The sequence below is a fragment of the Hydractinia symbiolongicarpus genome, chromosome 5 (assembly GCF_029227915.1).
Source record: "Hydractinia symbiolongicarpus strain clone_291-10 chromosome 5, HSymV2.1, whole genome shotgun sequence".
NCBI classification, from domain to species: domain Eukaryota; kingdom Metazoa; phylum Cnidaria; class Hydrozoa; order Anthoathecata; family Hydractiniidae; genus Hydractinia; species Hydractinia symbiolongicarpus.
In genome coordinates, this window is record NC_079879.1 from 4451688 (window position 1) to 4474685 (window position 22998).

At 33.2% G+C, this 22998-nt stretch overlaps 4 protein-coding genes across 4 annotated transcripts; 3 read left to right on the plus strand and 1 right to left on the minus strand.

Moving 5' to 3' along the window:
- Positions 1–1243: 1243 nt before the first annotated feature.
- On the plus strand, positions 1244–5405 carry LOC130646259 (carbohydrate sulfotransferase 13-like). Its single transcript, XM_057452432.1, has one exon. It carries the CDS (start codon positions 1356–1358, stop codon positions 2472–2474), a length of 1119 nt encoding a protein of 372 aa, XP_057308415.1. The 5' UTR covers positions 1244–1355; the 3' UTR covers positions 2475–5405.
- A 2325-nt stretch (positions 5406–7730) lies between these two features.
- LOC130644260 (carbohydrate sulfotransferase 13-like) lies at positions 7731–10141 on the plus strand. Its single transcript, XM_057449796.1, has one exon. The coding sequence runs from the start codon at positions 7920–7922 to the stop codon at positions 9033–9035; it is 1116 nt and encodes a 371-aa protein (XP_057305779.1). The 5' UTR covers positions 7731–7919; the 3' UTR covers positions 9036–10141.
- Positions 10142–12617: 2476 nt separating this feature from the next.
- On the minus strand, positions 12618–14193 carry LOC130644259 (autophagy-related protein 13 homolog). Its single transcript, XM_057449795.1, has one exon. The coding sequence runs from the start codon at positions 14031–14033 to the stop codon at positions 12681–12683; it is 1353 nt and encodes a 450-aa protein (XP_057305778.1). The 5' UTR covers positions 14034–14193; the 3' UTR covers positions 12618–12680.
- Positions 14163–21712, plus strand: LOC130644261 (ELAV-like protein 3). The gene is made up of 4 exons (XM_057449797.1): positions 14163–14792; positions 17742–18371; positions 21140–21226; positions 21371–21712. The coding sequence occupies exons 1-2, from the start codon at positions 14289–14291 to the stop codon at positions 18315–18317; spliced, it is 1080 nt and encodes a 359-aa protein (XP_057305780.1). The 5' UTR covers positions 14163–14288; the 3' UTR covers positions 18318–18371; positions 21140–21226; positions 21371–21712.
- The last annotated feature ends 1286 nt before the right edge of the window (positions 21713–22998 follow it).

Genomic DNA, 22998 nt, shown 5'->3' on the forward strand with positions numbered 1-22998 from the left:
GAATGATGAAATTAACAGAGTTGAAAAACCAAATTTAATACGTATATATTCAATATTCAATTTCTATAAGATGATTTTTTAATTTTTAGTAGAATGTTGTTAATAAATATGAATAGTGTTGTTAACACATATAAATATTAGGTTTAATCGAGAATTAAATTTCAAAAGGAATTTAAAAGCCCACCTGTCATATCTATATTTGAGGAAGTGCTAGGTCTTTTTGTCTTTCTCACAATCTCAAATGGCTTAGTACTGTTTATATCGACTTTGAAACATATATATATATGGGTAGGTTGGTAGCATGTTATGCCTGCCCTTTTTGACTCTTATAAACTTGATGTGGAGGGGGGAGCATAAAGTGCATGCGCGCCATAAATCCTAAGCCACTGATGCTTAAGTGGAATTTAGGCCAGTTGTAGAATGTCTTTATACAAACACGCCAAACAAAAATATTTACTTTTTAAAATGTACAATTTCTTAAGTGGTATTGATGCTATAGGCACAAAGTGTCCAACGCCACTTTAATAGGTAATCATTCTCGACCCCAGAGCTCTTTGAGATAAACTCGAAAGTAGGCCTGGAGCAGACATTGTGCAAAATTTAGTCACAAAATATTGTGTTCACGTATTTTAATAGAACAAAGATGAAACATGTTAGTAAATATGGCAACACTTTGGTAACCACATAATTGTTTCATTGAGGCCCTCTTGAAATTTAGTGTTTTTATGCAAGATGGTGTACGCAAACGTGTGGATTGCTTTTAAAAAATTATTTTAATTAAACCACATTTTTCGCAACGCATAATTAAATCTTCCGCAGTTTTAACCTGTGATTGTACTTTTGGTAAAGTATTTTTTGTATGTGTGTGTGCGCGTTTGGTTTTTGATTGAATCTCTTGATCTGACCTGGATCACCTATTATACAGAAAATCAAAAACGCAATTTAATCACCTTGCAGAACAAATAGCCGCTTCTTTATATTTCTATTTTTACGATATATATAATTTAAGACGAGCTAATTCTCCATTCAACTGAACACCTGAACACCTAAACAACTCAATGTGACATTTCTTAGCAACATAATACGCAAAATCAGAATTCAGGTACAAGATGAATAAAATGTCAGCTTAAAGGAAGAATGCGTATTGAATTTAACATTGTTAATTTGATGTTCAAATTTAATAGAATCGAAATAATCATATTTTATTCATGATCTAAATTTAACATACAGGAACTAAAAGGGATTTTTCGGAGGACAAAAAGCCGCTCTTGATGTGTAAATAGTGTTCGTCTAGTCAAATTCTACTTTTGCTATCTTGCTTTAGTTAGACTTAAAGCACCTTAAAAAAAATTGACATGGAAAGAATCAACTTAAAAATATTCTTGATATTGGTGTGCATCATGGTGCTAATCTGTTTGAAAGAAATAATATGGACCCAGCAAAGAGGAGGAAGAAGACACTACCAAACAGAGTCAAATCAAAGCCAACCGTTTAACAAATTAAACACACTGAAAGATAAAACTGAAATTGAATTTATCGAACTTCTAAATAAGAAAGACCATTTGCAATCAGTTAGAAAACCTACAGGCAAAAGCAGCAACAAGGTAGCTAGTGAAGAAACACAAGAAGAAAGAAAACAACGATTAAAAAATTTCTGTCGAACTAATAAATCTAGGTCAACTTGGCAATACAGTCATCCTGAACAAAGACAGATATTAGTTAGTGATAAACAGGGATTACTTTACTGCACAGTGCCAAAAGTTGCTTGCACAAACTGGAAGCGAATGTTTCAGGTATTTGAAGGACAAATGAGAGACTTGTTTTCCATAAAAGACAAAGACAAAATACACACATTGAAATACAAAACTTTTTTTGGTATGACAGAACACGAAAAGTTATGGAAAAGAGGTTCATATTATTCTTTTATGTTTGTTCGACATCCATTTGAAAGGGTTTATTCCGCTTACCGTAATAAATTGGACAAACCATTTAGTCATTATCATCAAAAAGTTTACGGATCTCGAATTTTAAAAATGTTTCGTTCCAACTTATCAGAAATACAGTATAAAAAAGGAGAGAATGTCACTTTTGTCGAATTTCTAAAATTCATAACAAAATCCTACCAATCAGGTGGCTACAAATCATTGGACGAGCATTGGCAAATCATGACAAAAATATGCGTACCTTGTTCAATGAAGTATGACTATATCGGTAAGATGGAAACTTTGATAAAAGACGCAAATAATGTGTTAACTGAAACAGGTTTAAATGGTAAATTTGAATTTCCATCGAAAGCACTTGATCACTACAAAGAGAATGCGAGCTCTTTAGCGCTTAAAAACTTTTTAGAAGTACCTATAAATGTTAGACGAGAATTATACGAAGTATACAAAGACGATTTTGAAGCCTTTGGATACACGCCAGATAAATACCTTCAAACTGTGAGTCACACGAACAGTGTTCATCAGCATTGATAATATATAGCACTACTTCTCTTTTTTATTTTGGTAAAATAATGTAGTCTTCGTAACATGAGCATACACCTGTATGCAGAAACACTCAGTAAAAATATATTTCTCGCCCTATTTCCTTCATATGTATGAGATTTGAACATACACGACTTGCGATTAATTCATAGAAACACTATGACTGCTTGAACTATTATTAAGGCAGACTTAAATTAAGATGTGAGTCAATGTGGAAATGCTGTGTCCTAATGTTGTAGATACACATATCCAAACAGCTGTCTTACAAGAAAACTTAATTCATATAGCCGTTCCTACATTGCTCATAAAATGGGATCCTTAAAGATTGACATTTTTTTTAATATTATAAAATTATATTTAAGTTACTGAACTGCTTTGCCTGACTACAATATCGAAGCTCATTTATTGTAGTCTAGTAACAATTGTTTTTGCTGTAGCTACATTTGTAAATAATTAAGTTTCTTAATATTCAATGCTTAAATCTCTGCGTAGGCGAATCGGTGGTGTGGCTGTCATAGGAACTTAAAAAGACCACAAGCCACTCCAACGGTTTCAACACTATGGTTGGGAGGGAGCAAAAACGAATAATATATCTGTCCCATGGAAATTTATGTATTGGTTTTTTTTATATCGTCTTAGAAAACATCTTAAGACAAAAGTGATGCTTTTTCTCAACTTTGCAAAATGACCAAAGAACTGCCGTTACATCAATATTTTAGTTTAGAGTCCTAGGTCTTAAGAATCAAATACTGTAGCTGTGACCAATAACATGACTTAAAATGATAAAAGAAATTTTATTCTGCCGAGGAGTAACCTGAATTGGTTGTGAGTGAAACCTAGCTAAAAGTACTTTCACTTTTAACTATAATATGAAATAAAGATAGCTAAAAATCATAATTAAAAAAGTGTATAGCTAGCTAAGATGGCTGAAAACTTTAAAATAAATAATTTAAATTTTGAATGTAGCCAAAAAAGCGAAGGCAACACTGCAATCATGTTTTCTCGAAACAAAATTTCAAAACACTTTAACTAACTTGTTTCTGATTAAAAATAAAACTCTATTCATGATTTCGATTCAAGTTTTGCATAAATTATAGCAATACGGTGTTCTCGGCAGTCCGCATCCAATTCTTAACAAAATGAGAAAATTTTGAATAAATTAAAAATCAGCACGAATCGTGCTGATTTTTACCAGCTTGGCCCAGGGTCATTTCTTCGCGCCGTCTCGGATATCAAAAAAGCAAAAAATTGCCCTGGGAACGAGGTTGCTAATCGAGCTAAGGACATGTCCGACCAAACTGGAAATGTAGCGGGCATTTTGTCTGACGAGACTCCAAAAATTATTTCGAGGGCTGCCATCGTACGCTATAAAATGGGTTGATAGGTTGATTTTTAAAACCCAATATTTATTTTTCAAGCGTGCGATTAATTACACGCCTGAAACGATTTTATTTTTCTTTCTGCAGGCGCCATTTCTACACGGGGGTAATTTTTTTTACACAGTCCTTTTCCGCGTTCCAAGATGGCGATTGAGAAAGGCATGTTCAAGTAAACAAATTCAGTTTTAACTTTTGAAATACAATTTTGGTTGTATTTAATTACTTTTTTCTTTACTTTTGTACCTAGATGTAACTAATATCAAGTTTTATTTTTTACTGGACAGTACCTTTAAGAAAAAAATCACACGCAGCATTCTTTCAAAACCAGTTAGTAATAATAAGATCGCAGTGATTTTTATTAATTAGTCTTAATTCAGCGTTCAATTCTTCAGCGTTTTTTGTATAATGCTGGGGATTTTCTCTTTTCTTAATGATCTTTATAATGCTTTGAATTGGAGGACAGGTTAGATGAGAAAACCTATTCGGTCACTGTTAAGTGCGCAATCTGTGCATAATGCAGAGACCTATTTTAACGAGCATTCTTTTTGGCCGAACTTTTCGCTAAATAAAACGTAATATCTCTTTCCATTCCCGTGGACTGAAAAGATTGTGAAAAACGTTGACTGTGATAAGGAAAAGGTTTTTTTTGCCAAGAAACGTGCGGTAAACAGTAACTTTAAATCTGTTACGATTAAAAAAAATTCACTTTGTAACCCATATTAAAGGGGCTACGATACGGCTGTTGACTTTCGTCTTCAGTTTCTTACGGTCGAGCTAATGGCGGTGACAAAGTCAGGATTTATCTTATATACGTTTTTCTTTTATAAAGCATGACACTTATAAGCACCCATAGGCTTAAATTTGGTATTTTTTAAGCATATGCCAAGCATTATGTGAAGCCTATTAAGATAAGCTAGGATAATAAGTTTACAAAACAGGTCATACGGTTAATTATTGAAAAAAAATTTCCGAATTTTGTCTTCCCACTTTTCCTGATCTGACAGGACCAGGATCAAAGCCATACACGCATGAACTTCATCTTCTGTTGCATTCTTGTGATGCTTGATAAAAGTTTTTATGATGTAACAATAATAATATAAATTCTTGTCACGCATCGATGAAAGTATTTTTTAAAGTATACTGAACAAGTTCTTTATATTCAAGTTAGACTAAAACAAAGTTTACCGGTTTCAACATACTGCACAGAAATACGTCTGCAGATCATCTGTCGCTCTTTTCGCTTTTTTAAGGGATAAGAATCCACATTTCTAACGAAAGTTTCACGCCAATGCCTGCGAAGTTTATTACACGCGACAAAGTGTAAGGGTATGAATGTGTAAGAACGAAATAAATAAAGAGTTCTTATTGTATAATAAACTACAATTTGATAATATCGATTATATTTTAGATGTTAAACATTCGAAATACTACTTTAACTAATTTTTTTTTGATGGAAATACAAACACGCAAACCCCTTGAAAACTATTCGAAGAAATAAATCCGCTCTATTGAAAAAAGCCATTGTTTGTGTATGTTTTGTTTCATGAGTGTGCATAGTTGAAAACCTACAGCGAAAAGAGCTATTATATATACTAGCCGTTAGCCCGTGGAAAAATACACGGATTTGCACATCGCAGCTAAGCTACCATTTTGTGTGACAGACATACAGACAGACGGACAGACGTATACGGGCATTTTAATATAGATAAAAAAACATTACGTCGGCATAACGTGTTGTTGTTAATAAGACAGCTTTGGTGCGTAAAGAATGTAATAGTCATAGTCAGTAGTATATTTTTAATTCCTAATTTATGACGGTCTTAACAATAACATCGAGTAGCTACGCTATGAACTATGTTTGAATAATAACGTGCAAACCAACGGTCATGAATTTTTATGTGGTACTATATCAATCAGTTTGGCATATTTAAGTGCATGTGGACCAGTTTCCTCTCTTAAATAACTATAGGGAGTGCACAGCAGAAACCAGTGCAATAAAAAAACTATATCTTAAATTTAAGCTTTTCTTCAAGAAGACCAACTGCAAATATATGTACAACTAACAAGCACAATAGTACCTCAAGGGGGTAATGTAAATTTAACCGTTTCGTCAAATTAACCGTAGCTGTATAATAAATGTAAAAATTGTGCAAAAACAAGCCATATAGAGAACTTTATGAATGTCTATCTTAAAAAAGTTTCGACAATTTAAAAACACAAATATGTATAAGCTAAAAACACATATTAATTTCATTAGTACTTATGTACACAAGAATATGATCCTGTCTTTCACATAAAAATTCAATATATGTAAACGGTAGCTAGCTGTCGCTTCACTCACAGTTCCCTACAGTTTGAGTTATCCGAAGTAAATAAGCTAAAGGAATACAAAATATGATTTGAATTCAAAAAGGTTTAAGTTAGACGGCGTAAAGAAATAAGAAAAAGTTAGAGTCCTGTATTCGAATTAAGCAGCGCTGCATATAAAGAAAAACCAGATTCAGTTTAAAAGCTAAGAAAAATCCTTTTTTTACAAATATCTACAAAAAGAAGCTAAAAATATTATACAAATGATATAGCCCTAAATAGCCAGAAGAATTAAATAAAACACTGTGAAATTTCATTTCAAACGTTCCGTGATTATTTCGTACCTCCTTTTTATAACTAAATCAAAGATGAGTTTTTGAGAAGTTAATTTTTTTGTATCAACTATTCTTTTTCTCAGAATGGGCATTCTCTTGTACCGCAATTTTTACCCATTGACGTTGTTTTCGCTTGACTTTTGAAACCTTATTATATTGAGTGAATATGGATCTCCACAAAACGCATCTATATTACAGATAGCAGCAACTGCATTGCATTTACCACGTATTACTATGTAGTCACTTTCATTAATCCCGTAGTTTGTTTTTACACCGGCATAATTATTCCCCTTTGTCATCGATACTTTGATGGTAATAAATTTCGAACTTAAAGAAATTGACCCCCAAAATTTTTTTTTCATTCAATATTTAAGGAAACTAAAGGTACAACAGTTAAAATTTATAATAATATTGCTTAATTTTAGATCCTTTCATGCGAATTTTACTTTTGATGTCTAGCGTTACGTGATTCAAAACACACCCAGTATCGCCCATTCTGGCAAAACCTTTGTGGGGAAAAAACCATCAAAACATGCAGATAATGTTCGCTGAAAAAGTATTCTGATTTTAAATCTTGTTCATAACATTATGTTTGGAATTCTGTTCTGCATCCAGAACGATATTTTTAAAAAGTCCGTCATCTTATCTTTCCCAAGTGCACGAATTTTTATTTGACGGGATACATATAAATGTCGATCCTAAAGATAATGTCGATTTCTGAAAAAAAAGACGTTTCTTAATATAAATGTCGATTTCAAAAAATAATTTTTATTTTGAAAAAAAAAGTCGATTTCTAAAAAAACAGTCGTTTCTGAAAATAATTGTCGTTTAGGAAAATAAATCTCAATTTCTAAAGTAAATGTCGATTCTAAAAATAAATAGCAATTTTGAATAAAAGTCGGCCTCCGTAAAATATGGCACAAAAAAGCGTATTTTAAAAGCCTTTGAACAAAACTACAGGCGGATCATGTTTTGTTTGCTTCTACATAGGGATTTATTGAGGACGTACAAATTATTAATGCATGTGTGAAAACAAAACTATTTATTTTATTTTGAAAAGGAATTTTTTGCATGGCATTTCTTTACAAGACTTTTAAAATTTAAAGGTACTAAAATAACGTTGGATTTTCAAAGAATAAAACAAAGTAAATGAGAAAAAAATCTTAACTTAGCTAAAATACAAACCTAATTAGATTGCATGGAGATGGGAAAACGAAGAATAAACGTTGAAACAACCAGAATTAGCCCCACTGTGCTACCGTTTTAATATGCTTCGTGTTGTTTACGCAAAGTTGGTTGTAATTTTTGACAAATTACTTTAATGAAGGGAGAGAAAAAATAGACGTTCTTATATTCTTTCATTGGTTTGAAATCCAGTCCTAATCATAGTATATTTTTTCAATAAAACGAAGATGGAACGTGTCTGTACACATAAAAACAAAGAGATTTTGAAACTATTTTTTATCTTCACTATCTTTGTTTTTTGTCTATCTGTAGCTGAATACAATATGTTTTTTCGAAAGTGTAAGATAGTAAGACGAAAAGTACTTGAACACATACAAAAACCACACGTGGAGTATAAAGTGAATATATCGACAAGTTATCAAGGTAAAACGTTGAGCAATGACAGTCAAACAAGTAGAAACCAGTCAGCAAGTATCATTAAACAACAAACAACAGATGCAATTCTTTTATCTAAAAAAATTAGAATGGAGAAAGTGATAGAAGAGCAACATAGGCGACAGCACCTCTTGCGAAGTCATTGTCGTGTAAACAGAGGATTTAAAAGACCAGAAGCTCGACAAATGTTAGCAAGTGATCGTTACTCTCTTCTTTATTGTTCTGTACCAAAGGTTGCTTGCACGAACTGGAAAAGAATGTTTTTAGTGTTCGAAGGAAAGATGAAAGATATGTTTTCAATTAAAAATAAAGACAAAATACACACTCTTCGCTATAAAACATTTTCTGGTATGAGAAATTACGAGAAAGAATGGAGAAAAAATATTTATTTTTCTTTTATGTTTGTCCGACATCCATTTGAACGTTTATTTTCTGCATATCGTAATAAATTCCAGAATCCAACCAATCCACATTATCAGCGAGTCATAGGTTCCACCATCTTAAGACTTTTTAGAAAAAACTTGACAAGAATGCAGTACATACAAGGAAAAGGTGTTACTTTCAGAGAATTCTTGCAATATATCCTTCATATCTTTAGAAGGAGAGGCTCACAGGGCTTTGATGAGCACTGGCAAATCATGATGAATATATGCAGCCCTTGCACAATGAAATATAACTTTATCGGAAAGATGGAAACGTTAATGGACGATGCAGAATATATCTTACACGTCAATAAACTTGATAATTATAAATTTCCTTTAAATGCTACAGATAATTACCGTCGCAGTGCAAGTTCTTTAGCTTTGAAGTATTTTCTTGACATACCAAAATCATACAAACAAGAACTGTATGAAATATACAAACCTGATTTTAAAGCATTCGGATTCAACACTGACAAATATCTTTAAAAATGTCTTGCAACTTAACCATTTACCACCGAACATTTTTCTCAAGAACGCACCGGTCTGACTAAAATCGCATTTTAACTGAATGCATTATGTAACATTTCGATCCTTTTGCAGGGAGGGCAGGGAAAAGTAAAACTTCATAAATCGTAATAAATCGTTTTTATTTTGTGAAAATTATCATATGTTAAAATGCTTAAACAAGGCTCGATAAAAAAAATTAGACTGTATACAATGAAATTAGAATGTCAAAAAGTTCTGGCGTTGAGTTTGCGACTTAGGTGTGCATATGCAGTATGCAGGCTCTGCAAACACTGTATACTGAGGAAAAATTACCTCGGCCAACTTTTTTAATTAGGTGACGCACATGGTACAGGTATAAAATATTCTAATATCAGGAATATTTACTTTAAAAAAAATATAGGTTCAAGGTTCGTCTTGATTTGAACTGCTATTAATTGAAACGTTACGTTAAAGTACTATTAATTCAAACATTCGAACAAATTTTCCGTACCCTTATATAAATTACTTCTGACTTGTATGATCAAATTAGTATACTGTTCTCTCATAAACTCATAAAAAGAAGAAGCAACCGAACTCTTTATTGTTTTGTACTTTAGATGTTTGTGTGTGAATTAAATGGAGCTAAACACAGTTTAGCTCATGTTAATTGCAGTTCCCAATACTTGATAGTTGCTATGCAGATGCATCTTTAAGGGTACACAAGGTTGTCTTGCTATCCCAAGGCATCTTTGTCTCAATTAACCAAATCAAAGCTATGTGTCATAACTTGAAGCAACTTTCTTGTTGTTGATACTTTAGAGTAGGGGACTAAAGGTTTGGGTATAGTCTGTCCATATTAGGAGGTTCTAAGTTAGCCAATCAACAATCCAGGGGCCCTATAAATAGGAGAGAGTTACTCTGATTTAGCTTCTCACCAGTAGTAGCAATAACTTGCTTAACTGAAATAATTTTCCCACCCACCCACCCATATATTTCGTTAATTTTATTTTATTTTTCTCTTTATGTGACACACCTGCATCATCGCCACACTATGTTGGAACGATAACGGATTATCTACAATCGAACTGGTTCATCGAGGCTACATAACGTCGAGCGTAAAGAGATGTCCAATTGCTTTAACTACATGGATTCCTTGAATTGGCGCAGTTTGGCTTAGTTCGCCCAACAAGGTTTTAGTACAGTGGTGGAAGCAATTGGCAACTTTACTCAATTATGTCAATGTGTTTAATTTAACTGGTGGGGCTGCTGGACTGCCCTGGGCAGCCACAAAGTGTAGCGATGTGCGTGTACCCCTGGAAGAGTATGGTGAATTAAGTACAGGTGCGAGGAGATGAACGACGGTGCACCACGCGAGAAGGACAGATGACTGGGGAAATAACAGCAGGGGGATGCGGTGCTGACAGTCGGAGGTGGGGCACCAAGAGGTTAATAACAGGTGTAAAATGCAAGAAAAGCTAGAGCTCATAAAGAGTAGGTTCTTGTGAGGTATGACAGAGGAAATGGAATCACAGGAGCGGATGTGATTGAGAGATTAGTTAAGCCAGAAAACACTACTAGGAGAAGAGCTCCGGATGTGGTGGAGAAGAGCGAACACTACTAGGAGAAGAGCTCCGGATGTAGTGGAGAAGAGCGAATTTATTGGGAACACGCACGTGAGCTTGAGACAATATCTTCTCTTCAGCCTAGCATCCTCACCCGATTCCGCCAAATTATCCTCAGTTTATTCTTACAAAATTGAAATAAATTTTCTACTCCAAGTTTGTGTTTTTATTGGGAGCTACAGCAATTAAAGGGGCCTTAAAGATTGTTACCGATTTTTTTATATCGACTTGCGCATACTGGCTGTCAAGTCTTTTTTTTCGATTTCAGAACTTATACACTTTTTAGAAATAAATATAGATTTATAATTTATTTCTAGCTATATGTTGGCTTGTTTAGCACCAAAAAGTATAAAATTTGTCGACTTTGCCAAAAATCCAAATTAACTCCCCGCCAATTTTTTTGCTCTGTTCCCATAAAACTAATTAGTTTTGGCAAGAGGAAATACCTTAATACTAATTAGATTTATTCTCGCGAATTGACGTCTCATGGAATTTTCGCGAAATTCCATGGGAAATTTATCTGCGTGAAAATTCCCCGAGTAGTTAATTCGCAGAATAAATCTTCGGGAAATTAATAGAAACTTTTTCGCTAAAATTAGCCTAATCGCGAAATTAGTTAAACTTAGTTAATATTTTTTCGGTTTTTTTTTCTTTATTAATTAAAGCACTTTAAAAGCTTTTTTAATTAAGTTTTATTTTGCTTTTTTGAACATTTCGTGAGTATCTTTGCAATCCATTGGATTTTCCACTAATTGCTTCAATTTTCGCACCTTTGCCTCCTTCTTGCCAATGTCAATATTCGTTTTTTGTCTAAGAAAACTACCTATGATAATCTCTTCTTTGAGCTGACGGTACATTTTTTTAACTATATTTGGTAGCTTTGTATTAAAAGAAGCGGTATGCTTCTTTTGCTTGCAGGGGAATTGTAGAATGCTAGATTTTCAAAAATAATTATCTACAAAATTTTAAAAAAGATCCATTCGCGAAAAACACTTTATGAAGTTTCTGAAATAAGATCGATTCGCGAAAATAAGTCTTCGCAAATGAATTTTTTCGACTTAACTTAAGGTAGGACTTTGATGGCAAAATTTTTACTATTTAAAAACATTAAATTTTTTACCAAAATTTATAGTTTTTTTTGTAAAAAATATAATATAGCCGGATCTTAAAATAAAAAATCAACTTAGATTTTCAAACAAGTTTTTCTCGTCCTCCAAATTAAATTCCCATCAAAGTTATATTTTCGCTCTCCTCCAAATTCACCTTTTCACCAAATTTTCTTCCTGACAGAATGTCTTTACAATCTTATGATCTTTTCTGATATCAGACAACGGGATTGTATTGCCGTCCCGATGTCAGAAAAGATACAAGATACCCTGGAAACGAGGCTAATGTCTTTAGTTCTACGGAAAAACGAATACATAGATTGTTTATGCCTGTGGTTTTATTAGTTAATTCTAAAAATTTCGCAGTAGTTTTGGCTCTATAGAAAATTTTCTCTTGAAATTACTTGTGGAATGGCATACCTTAATAAAAAAAAGATTTGCGAAATTCAAATTCTTGCTTTTTCATTGAAACTGCAAAATTTAGTTTTATATGATTTAACATTTTGGTTCTGAACTCTTATATTAATGGAAACTAAGAAAAAATGAGAGCAAGAATTTCTTTTAAAACGTTAAGTATATATCACAACATAGTATTAAAATGAAGTATCAAGTAAGATACATTCTCTAAAAGCATTATAGTTTATTCATGGGAAAGAATTTCACAAGTTTTACGATTTATTAGAGCCACCCTTGGTCATTAATCAATTATTTTTTACTTATTTTTGTGATTTGCTCTTAAAATTTCAATTTTCTTAATCCTAATTTTGCAAATAAAGTCCAAAATTGCCAAATTAATTGTGCAAAAATAAGTTTTATAAATATCTAAGGTGATTCAACAATTCAAAGACTGCCTCTTTTATAATAATCAACATGTAATAACTTTATATATGATATTGGAGTTTGAACAAATCATTTGTTTAGTTTAATACTTTAAAGAAATTCTGAAATTCATTTAGTTCTTGCCGATATTTCTCAAGCTGAGTATCCAAGTCAATACATTCACTCTCATTGTCCTCCTTTTCCAAGGATGAAAATATGTCAAGTGCTTCAGGTGACTGGCACTGTCGAAACAACATTCCAACAGAATCATCATCAGTACTAAATGCTGGTCGTAACTCAACCAAAACAAAGTCATCTTCAAATCCGACAGCTTCTGCCCTCCTTTGTAACAGCGTTGGGGAATTATTTCTTTCGTGTTTAACATCAACCATTTTTTTGTCCTTATTATTTACAGGAGCTGTTGTTTGTGGTTCCTTGTTAGGTTCATGGAGAAGGGATAAGAAAGGAGGAGTTGATGATAGTGTTGGCAGTTCTAGGTTAGGAAGACTGTTATCTTCCAATGTATTAGGTTCAACAAATGCTGCAATTGGCCTTGATTTTTCATCCATGTGACCCACTGTAGGTCCAGACACTATCATCAGCTTTTCTGGTGATACCCTTTTCTTCGAATTTTTGAATACCATATCTAATTCGCTTGAAGCTGAGGAAAGCGGTGAAAACCAATCTGGCAAAACCGTTCCAATGTCCGATGCAGCTAGTGCAATCTCATTTTCAAACATATCTACAGACTGAAAGGATGATCTTTCTTTATCTGATGTAAGAGAAAACAAAGTCTCCACATTATTTATCACATATGTGTGTGCTTCCATTGATCCACTTAACCATATTTTATTTCTATAAAGCACTTTGATTGATATCTTTCCAAGTGGACTCACTACAGATCCAATATCAATCTGGTTGTGTAGTTCATAATTATGGAGCTGGTGCAACTCTGTATGCAACTTACAATACAAAGTAAAATCTTGCTGCTCCTTTCTGCTCAAATGGTAGGATGGCAACAGTCTTCCAATCGATAAAACTGATTTCAATAAAACACCAAGTCTATTATAAATGGAAAAGCTATTTTTCATAGTATCAGATTTTATTCGTTCATCTGTCATTATCTGCCATGTCTCTAAAACTGTTAAACTTCCTTCTGCAGTTTTCAAGATTATATCGACGCATATAGGAGCGGAAAAACCAGGTATCTTTTTCCCAAAAATATCCCTTATTCTACCTTGTAACTTACTATTCGCATCGCCATCTGGCAATGACATATTGAACCAATCCAAGCCTTTAGCGGAAGGATTACATCTAGTTTTACACTTGGAACCCACTCTGGATTGTACAACACACTGCAATGCTTTGATAGCAAAAAATTTAAAGTATTTCTCCACATCTTTGTATTCCGAACTTGAATTTCGTTTTAAATAAGACTTTGAGCGTTCCATGTTCTCAAGGAACTTTTGTGAACACACGGCTGTAAAATTTGTAAGAATATTGATAAAAAATCCACGTCCAATTCTACCATATTTGTTATTCAAACCCAGTCTTCCTTGTGACGCTCCATCCTACAGGCAAAAAGAGCTAAAACTGACCATCTGCATAAAGGACGACGCGGTGTTCTGAGCTACCTTGGCTTGTAAATCATTTTATGCAGTAAGCTGTTCTGGATTTTAAAATACTGACTTTTGTTCCTCAAAGTCATGGATGGAATTGGCTCGAAAGGTTTAAAAACAAAACTTATTGTTAACTACTTACCGCAAAGTATGAGTGATGCCCAATTTGAAAGTTTTTTTTCTTCTATTGGTCCTGTCACCAGTCATCGAGTAATGCGTGACAAGACTACATCATATAGCTTTGGATATGGTTTTATTGACTATGAACAGCCAGAGCATGCTGTTGCTGCCATTGAAAAATTAAATGGTTACAAAATAGAAAACAAAACTCTTAGGGTAGCGTATTCGAAACCTCCAGGATCTACTAAGAATATTAACCTTTATGTTAGTGGACTGGCACCCAGTGTTGATGAGAAAAAGCTTAAGGAAATTTTCTCACACCATGGTGAAATAGTAAATACTAAAATATTGAGAGAGAAAGACAACTCATCAAAGGGAGTTGGTTTTGTTTTGTTTAAAGAGAAGTCGGCAGCAGATGCAGCCTTACGAGTACTACAAGGGTATGGAGATGGATATGGAACCAATTTGCAGGTATAAGTAACTTTAATTATAAACATAGTTTTTAATTTTTAAAATGCAGGAATTGACTTACTATAGAAGCATGCATAGACAAGTTTCTCTAACATTTTTATTCGGTAAACAGACAAATACCCTGGAGTTTGCCATTGCCTTCCGGTGCTTTTCTACGGATTTCATTTAAATTCTGATTTTATCCCAGCAGCTTCTGGATAAAACAAAACATAATTTAAAAAAGCTTAACTTTAGCTTCCAAACCTGTGTAGAAACATTATTATAGACTAAAGTCTATTCCATTTCTATTTTACGTAACACATTCACCTCAATCACCATATCTTGAAAGATTTTATCACAAAAAAAATGAATATGTTCTTGACAAAAGGAAAATCGAAAATTCGGTTTAACTGTTCGGATGATTAACATGTGCTGAAACGTGACTTTCTTTCATAATATAAAAAATATTTGTCCCAGGTGTTGTTATTTAAAAAAAAACATGCAAGTCATGTAACAAGGTTCATGTCCCTTTGTTCAGCGCCAAAACATCTAAATCATGTGCATAGGCCACACTTTGCAGTTGTTTCCCATGGTTCTTTAATTATCACAAACATGCCAAGAAAGGCTTATTTCTGTGTTGCCCTGGACAGCCCTCAAAAATCTATGTCTGGGATAAGACGTCTTTTTAGTTCGAAATTTACCCCAGCAAACGTGTATGTAGATATGAAAGTATTAAAATAAAAATCCAATAATAATAATAATAATAATAATAAATATTTGAAGTGGCTAGCCCAGAAAAATACAAAAACCTATAGTTTGTAGATTGTTTCGCTCCTCTTCAAAGGAATACCCATATAGTTGATAGTTTTGTTCTCAACATTTTTTAAGTGGCTGTGTTTGCCAAAAAAGATTGTTTCAGTTTTGTCCGTATTAAGGTGGCAGTAACCCTTTTAAAAATCAGATTTTTTTTTTTACATAATTAGTTACAAAAGGTTATTTTAAGACACTATTATTTTTCACCAAAAATATTCAGCCTCAACAATTCCTCTTTAAAATAAAATTTATAAATAATGAATTAGTTTTGCCAAATATAGTTTAAGTTTATGCGCTTGTGAAATTGTACAGAAAGAAATGACGTAATTATTGAAGAGAAACATTAATAACAAAAAAGATGGCGCTGAGACTATCTTCATTATGCTACACTGCACAAACTTTAACTTTCGATAGCATTTTCGTTTTACTTTAAAATTTTCATACATGCTTGGTGAATCATGCAGCCATGATACGGTGTGTGGAAATCTTTTTAATCAGAATATTTTTATTTTAACAGCGTTCGATGCTGCAGGGGATGCTAACAAAGAATCTTTTGTTAAAAAAATAAGAGAACAAAAACACTGCACACTGTTTAACTGGCTAAAAAGGTTCAATTAAAAACAGAAGTTAATGAAAAATAACGAGATTTGTAAAAAGTTGGAGCTCGTAGAAGCCGGTTTTTTTCTTGTTTATGATACATTTTTAAATAGAAATTTCTGCTGACTTAGCAATTTTAGTGTTAAGTTAAAATCATTTTTTTATGTATTAAGGCCTATAATTTCAGGAAACAGTAACAAAAAAATGGTAAAAATAAAACACTGAGTAAATAATTCAGCCATTTGGACAGCTAAAAAAGGGTTACTGCCACCTTAATAGTCATTTGTTATTATTCAGCCAGGGATCGACTTGCGAGAGTTCTAACTTGACCTGCGAGACAAAGGTATCCAAGTTTTTATGGCATGAAATAAATATTGTATCATCCGCATATAGATGGTGATAGTTTGAATTGATGATCTTAAGTCATCAATACACAAAAGAAAATGAAGCAGATCCGATCTTGTGTTGTTTACAAGAGTCAGCTTCATTCGGCCCGTTAAGTATAGGACTCGAACCAGTCAAAGGAAGCATCTCTGATGCCAAAACACCATAGTTTTTTAACAAAATTTTTTGATCAGCAGCGTCAAAAGCTTTTTTAAGGTCAATGAGCACAGCACAAACAAAGTTTTTTTAGTCGAGCTCAGTAACAATATAATCAGAGACATTGACTACTGCAGTTTCTATGGAAAAGAGTTTTCGAAATCCGGACCGTCTGTCATTTAGGAAGTTCTGCTCAGAAGTATAATGAGACATTTGCTCATGCACTAACTTTTCAGAATTTTGTATAGGAATTGGCAGAATGGGGATAGGCTGATGTTTGTCTTTATAAAGCGATTTAATTCTAGATAAAACAACAAATTTAATGTCTATAACCGTAAATTATCAACGTTGTTGAGATATATGAAAGAAGTTACCAATGAGTTTCCTATATTAAAATATATATTATAACCACTTTTTAATGTTTCTTTTGTTACATTATAACTGTTATCTTATGTGAAAAATGCCTGATTATGGGCAACTTTGTAAATATAATATGCAGGTTTTTCCTGATTTCTCTCCTGTAAATGCCAGCACTCTTTGTGGCTTATTGGCACCTTTGTATTGTTTTTTGATGGTGGGACTTAACCTTTGGCATTTTAGGTGGGATTTATTGCGTTTATAGGTGGGAGCAATTTTCTGTAGTTTAGAGTTTGACCCCTCTATGATAACACCCTGCTAAAGAAGGAAATTAGTTCTTTTTGTTTTTACAATATTTGCTTGTAAAAATTTCAAGATTAGGGTATTTTGCATTAAAAATTATTTATTATTTTTCTCGTCAGTATTTTGGACCTGTTAAGGAATATGACATTAACATTTTCAAAGGCATTATTGATTATCTACAGTAAACATGATAAAGTACTCAAATGGATCTTATTAACTTGCCTCAGGCCTAGTGAAGATAAGCTGTGAATGCGAACATATATATGTTCTACACAAGCTAACATGCGTAATATATGAATAGTCAAAGATGGTGCCTGATATCAATCTTATTTTGTTTAAGGTTCATGTTAATTTGTTTAGATAAAATATGCTAAAGACTCATCAGAACAACAGAAGTCGCATCCTAAATACCATGAGTTTATTCAATCTAAATTTCAAGAAAGTCATTCACCATTGCATCAACCGTATGTCTATGGCATGGTTCCACAGTATAATCAGATGCAGAATCAAACAGGTGGTTATATGGACATGAATATAGGAGCAAGCTATGGAGGAGGCTATACAACTATAGACTATTCTGGTGCAGTACTGGGAGGTATGGGTGCTCAAAAGTCCATGAGAGGTAGAGGTGGAGGCACACGGTACAACCCTATAGCACGTCCGACCCAAGTAGGATTGGGTATGTCAATGGATAGTGTGGAACAAAACGTGGTAGTTTTATTTGTTTATAATATTGGACCAAATGCTACCGAAAGTGATCTATATGGATTGTTTTCAAGGTATGGTCGCATAACTAAAGTTAATGTTATTGAAGGAAAAGGTTATGGATTTGTACATATGCCAATCCCAATGGAAGCAACCGAAGCTGTCAAAGCGCTTAATGGTATGTTTTATAATGGTAAAACTCTTCAAGTCTCTGTAAAAACCAAGAAGTAACAAACCATCTGGAAGAAATGACAGTTGGTGTACAACATCAACGCAGGATAAAAGGTAAACACGTTGTTCTACTTAGAACGTCATTTAGTGTTAATGCGAAAGATTTTTTTTGAAAACCTTAGATCATTTTTGTGTGTTTAGTTTATGATTTTTTTCAATTATTTTTTTCAATTTTTTCTTGGAGTTTGTTCTCATTGGGTTTGATTTTTCAATATTTCTTTTTTTTTCTATGTTTTGATTGTTGTTTTTTTAACTTTTTGAAACTTAGTTCTTCTCGTGGAAACTGAATAGAACTTTACGTTCATTTTTAGGTGAAGAATAAAAAACGGTTTTTTTTTTTTTAACTTTTACCTTTATTCTTAGTTTTTGTATTTTTTTTTGTTTGTTTTTTTTTTAATCAAAACGAGATTGTTTTTTTATTTTGAAAACATTTTTCTTGTTTCAATTTTTTTGTATTTTTTTCACTTGTTTTTTTTTTTCTTCATTATCCGCCTCTTTGACCCGGTTTGACGGGTGTGGCCCGCTTGTTAAAGTTAGGATAACTCTTTTCAACTCTTCACAAAGAGCGTGCTTTACATTCCTTAGTTTTTGTCTTTTTCATTTTCAGACAATCTGTTCAAAGAGGCCGGTTACACGTACCCAAATTGAAACTTGCCTTAGCGTATAATTTTAGCTCGGTAAAAAAAACCTCACTGAAAAAACCCTGAAATCTAGCACAAGCGCAAAAAAATAAATTAAAGCGACACCAAAATTCTTTCAGAAGTAGTCCGTTTAGTAGGAAACAAATCTTATTATAATTTCTTTAATCGCGGAAAAAAAGGTTTTCAAAAGAGAAGTTCGTTTTGAAAAATGGAAGAATAATAGTGTGAAACGCGAATTGGAGTTCAATTTAGATGAATTCCTACCTAAAATCAATTCAGGAACCAAGAAAGTGCTAAATTATTACGAATGCAACTATCACAGCTTTATTGGACTTATCTACAATGATGCCGAGAGGGTACAATGATGATGAGTTTTCTTTCGACGGGAAAGTCAAGAATAGGTTTAGTGCGGTGATGAACAATTCCCCTCGAATACTCCGCCACCTAAGATTTAGGATAATTCCTGCCTTTTATACTCATGTTGACATAATTGTAGGCGAGAGGGAGGACGACACCAAGTTTCGAAAGTACTTTAAGGAAGTAAAATCCAGAATTGGGATTGCAATTTTTTGCAAGAAGTAGCAAATCAACTTTTTAGCAAAGAAGTGAGCAAAAGCGATTATGTTGCATAAGGTCTAATGAAACGATGTCACCCCAACTATCAATTGATTGACACACACAATTATTCTTATCAAGAGTAATCCTATCCCGTCGTCAAACATTTGCAAGTATACAGATTGTCGAACCAAATGTAACCTGAATCACATTCAGAAGAATAGCAATTTTCAGCGAAGCCTGATTTTATCGATCTGAGAAACTGTATGACAAGAACAAAAATGTATTTAAAAGTTGTATTTAAATCAGGGTTTCGGACAATAAAATATTTGTCCCATTCAGTCATTCATCCACCGCATGCAGGTCTCTATTTGGCCAAGCAATTTCCACCAATTGAACCCTTGAAATCCTACATGTCATCTTTAACTGCTTCACTCCGGCATTTTGTACATTGAAAAAAATTGAAATATGCACTAAAAAGAGGCGAATGGAAATTCAGAGGGTCAAAGTGTTTCGTTGAGAAGCGTGTATTATTTTGCCGTGCAACAATATTCAATATCTTTCACCATTACAATGAAGACTTAACTACAATATTACATTAGCTGAAGTTACATAAAACTAAACACTCAGTCCTGCTGTTAAAACAGTTTTTATTTTACCTTTGTATGCTAAGCTGTCATTTGCAATACAAAAAAATTTATTTCCTAGCACATATTAACTCAATGTGCAAACGGTTAGTAAAAGCAATTTAGGTATTATGAATCAAATGTATTGGCAGTTAGTCCAATTTTAATGAACTAAATTAGAAAATGCTAAGAAATTATCTTTCGAAAAATATTTAATCAAATGATTGAGAAGATTTAAAGCATGTTATATGAGCGGCTTTCTCATTTCAAATAAGGTGACTGAAGTAGCTACCACATTTAGTAATTAAACAAGGTAAGCTTTTTTTAGCCATGTGAATTCTATTTTAGTAATTTTACATCATTGAAAAAATAAATGTACACAAATTTCAAACATGTAAGAACAGATTAAATCACGGAAATCATATAAAATTAATACGATTTATTACTCGAAATCAGTTTTTGCTTCACATTTCTTCACATTGTGGAGAAGATATCCAGGATTTGTTAATGGAGAGAAAATATGAAAATATCATTTTTCTTGAGATATTGGGCTCCCAAACCGTGTCTTCTGTATTACTGGAATATTATTTATTTCAATATTACCATGTAAATCTACAGTGGACAATAAAGCACAAAAAACTCATTCCTGATGTAAAATTGAAGCTACGATTTTTCTTTACGGCAGCCAATTTTAAAGGGGTGTGTGACGGATACTTATGAAACTTAGCAACGCTTCTAGACTGATGTCTAATTGTGTCATTAGCAACTGAGGCTAAAATGACGAATGAATGGTTACATAAAAAATTTTTTGAAAAAAAACCCTGAGATTTTGTGCTCCGGTGGTATAAATTTAAAGGTATGGTTTTCACGTAGTTTTCTTGAAAAACTCGGCCTTTTTTCATATGTCAGGGACTAAATCTTTCTTTCTTTTTTTTGTCCCATAACTTTCTGCGATTCTAGCTACTAATAATTACCTTTTTTACTCTTTATTTTTATTTAGATGAAGTCGGTGTTGTTCATCACATTCGCGTTTTGTTTCCATGCAGTAGTGGGAGACAGAACATGCGAAAAGTTCTTTTCTTCTGAGGTAGGTTTAGACTACTAACTAGATTGAGCAAATGACTTCCTGGCAAGTGTTGACACGCTCGTGCTAATTTTTTAACGACGCTTTTCATGTTGATAGTGGTACGTCTAACAGAGAGTGAATCTCAAGTTAAACTTTGATTTTTAGTTGTGCGATGATTACGAAACGTCAACTAAATCCTTCGATGTCGATGATTTGATTGCGAGTGACGGTCGAGTCAAACGTCAACTTCCACCTGGTGGCGACGATGTCATCGAAAGGCGTAAGTGCAAATACTCGACAGTATTAAATAATTTAAATACCATTTCAACAACGTCATAATACAATTTCCAACACCCTCTTAATACCATTTCCAAACCCTTCCCCTCATTATGATTTCAAATCTCTTCCCCCTCCAACAATCTTCAACAATCTTCCCTGTTTTTTAAAATAGGTTTCTAATATTCAATCTAGCTAAGTAAATATTTTTGTCCAGGAAGTTATTTTTTTCTTTTAGTCATCCAAGAAAAATTGAAGTTTTTGATCAATATTGGTGTGTTTAAACACATCCCATTTTTGGGGAATATTATCCATGATCTGATTCAGAATGATCCAGAAGGCGTAGCACGGGCATTAAAAGATTCCATTTTTGGCGCCATGAAGCTAGCGCAAATGATTCTTGCGGCTGCAGCTTTAGGATAAATGTAAAATGTTATTCAAAGAAAATTCTCTCCTAAAATGTGTCTTTTCTTGACTAAAATAACATCTTTGTTCGACTTTCTTGTCGTTTCCAGCGCAAGTGACACGGCAAGCTCCTACTAGATGTTCTTTCGACTGTCGTTGGCCCAATGTTGTATTAATACAATATAAAGCTAGTATAGTTAGTATAAAGCCCATCGTGAAGGCTTTTTAGCCAATCAGCGCTGCGGATTCCCATAAACTGGTTGAAAAATCAGTTAATAAGTCCGTTGTTTAACGAGTTACGAAGTCGATTTCTTGATATCATAGGATAATTCAGGAGGGGTTAATGATTTTACCTTCTGGCACTAATTTTCCAATTTTTTGTCATCTTCGCGAAATATAAAACTGTTTACAACTCGTGCTATTTTTTGTAGTAGTAAAATTCTGCAATTGAGTTTTCACTTGCAATAATTTTGGAAGAGATGTTGAATATTGAAATGTTTTGTTGCCAGTGCAGCAAATTTGACAGACGATTATTACAAGATGAATTCTGATTTTTGCCTATCTATGAGTGAAACTTATTGACCATATACGCACTTATATTCATCTCTTCTTTTCATTATGCAAGCACAAGATATCTTTGACAAATGTGGTTAAACCAGGCTCTAGAACTTTCTCTCATAAAACAGGTGGTTGGGCGCCTGAATCGGCAATGCTTGAGAGTTTTTTCAAATTCCAGTACGGACACGTTCTCCTTCATTTCATGCTTACATTATGCAGTCGAATTAATCTCGTGGAATCCGCCGATAGGTTAATCGCAAAACATAATTCCGCTAATTTCACCAGAGATGGCAAAATCGCAAAAGTTAATTCAGCTAAAATTTCTAAAGGGAAGAAATTTGTGCGGAACTTTTTTTGCGGAATTAATTTTTGTGGATTTTGCACAAATCCGCAAAAATCAGAAGTGAAGAAATTTTAGAATTTTTTTTCGGTCGATTCATAAAGAAATATTTTCGATATTTTTAGTGACCGTATTTGATCTTACATTTGTTAGTATTCTTTTTTTAATATATTGATGGAAATTAGAGAGAGATGATATTCAATAAAACGAATGT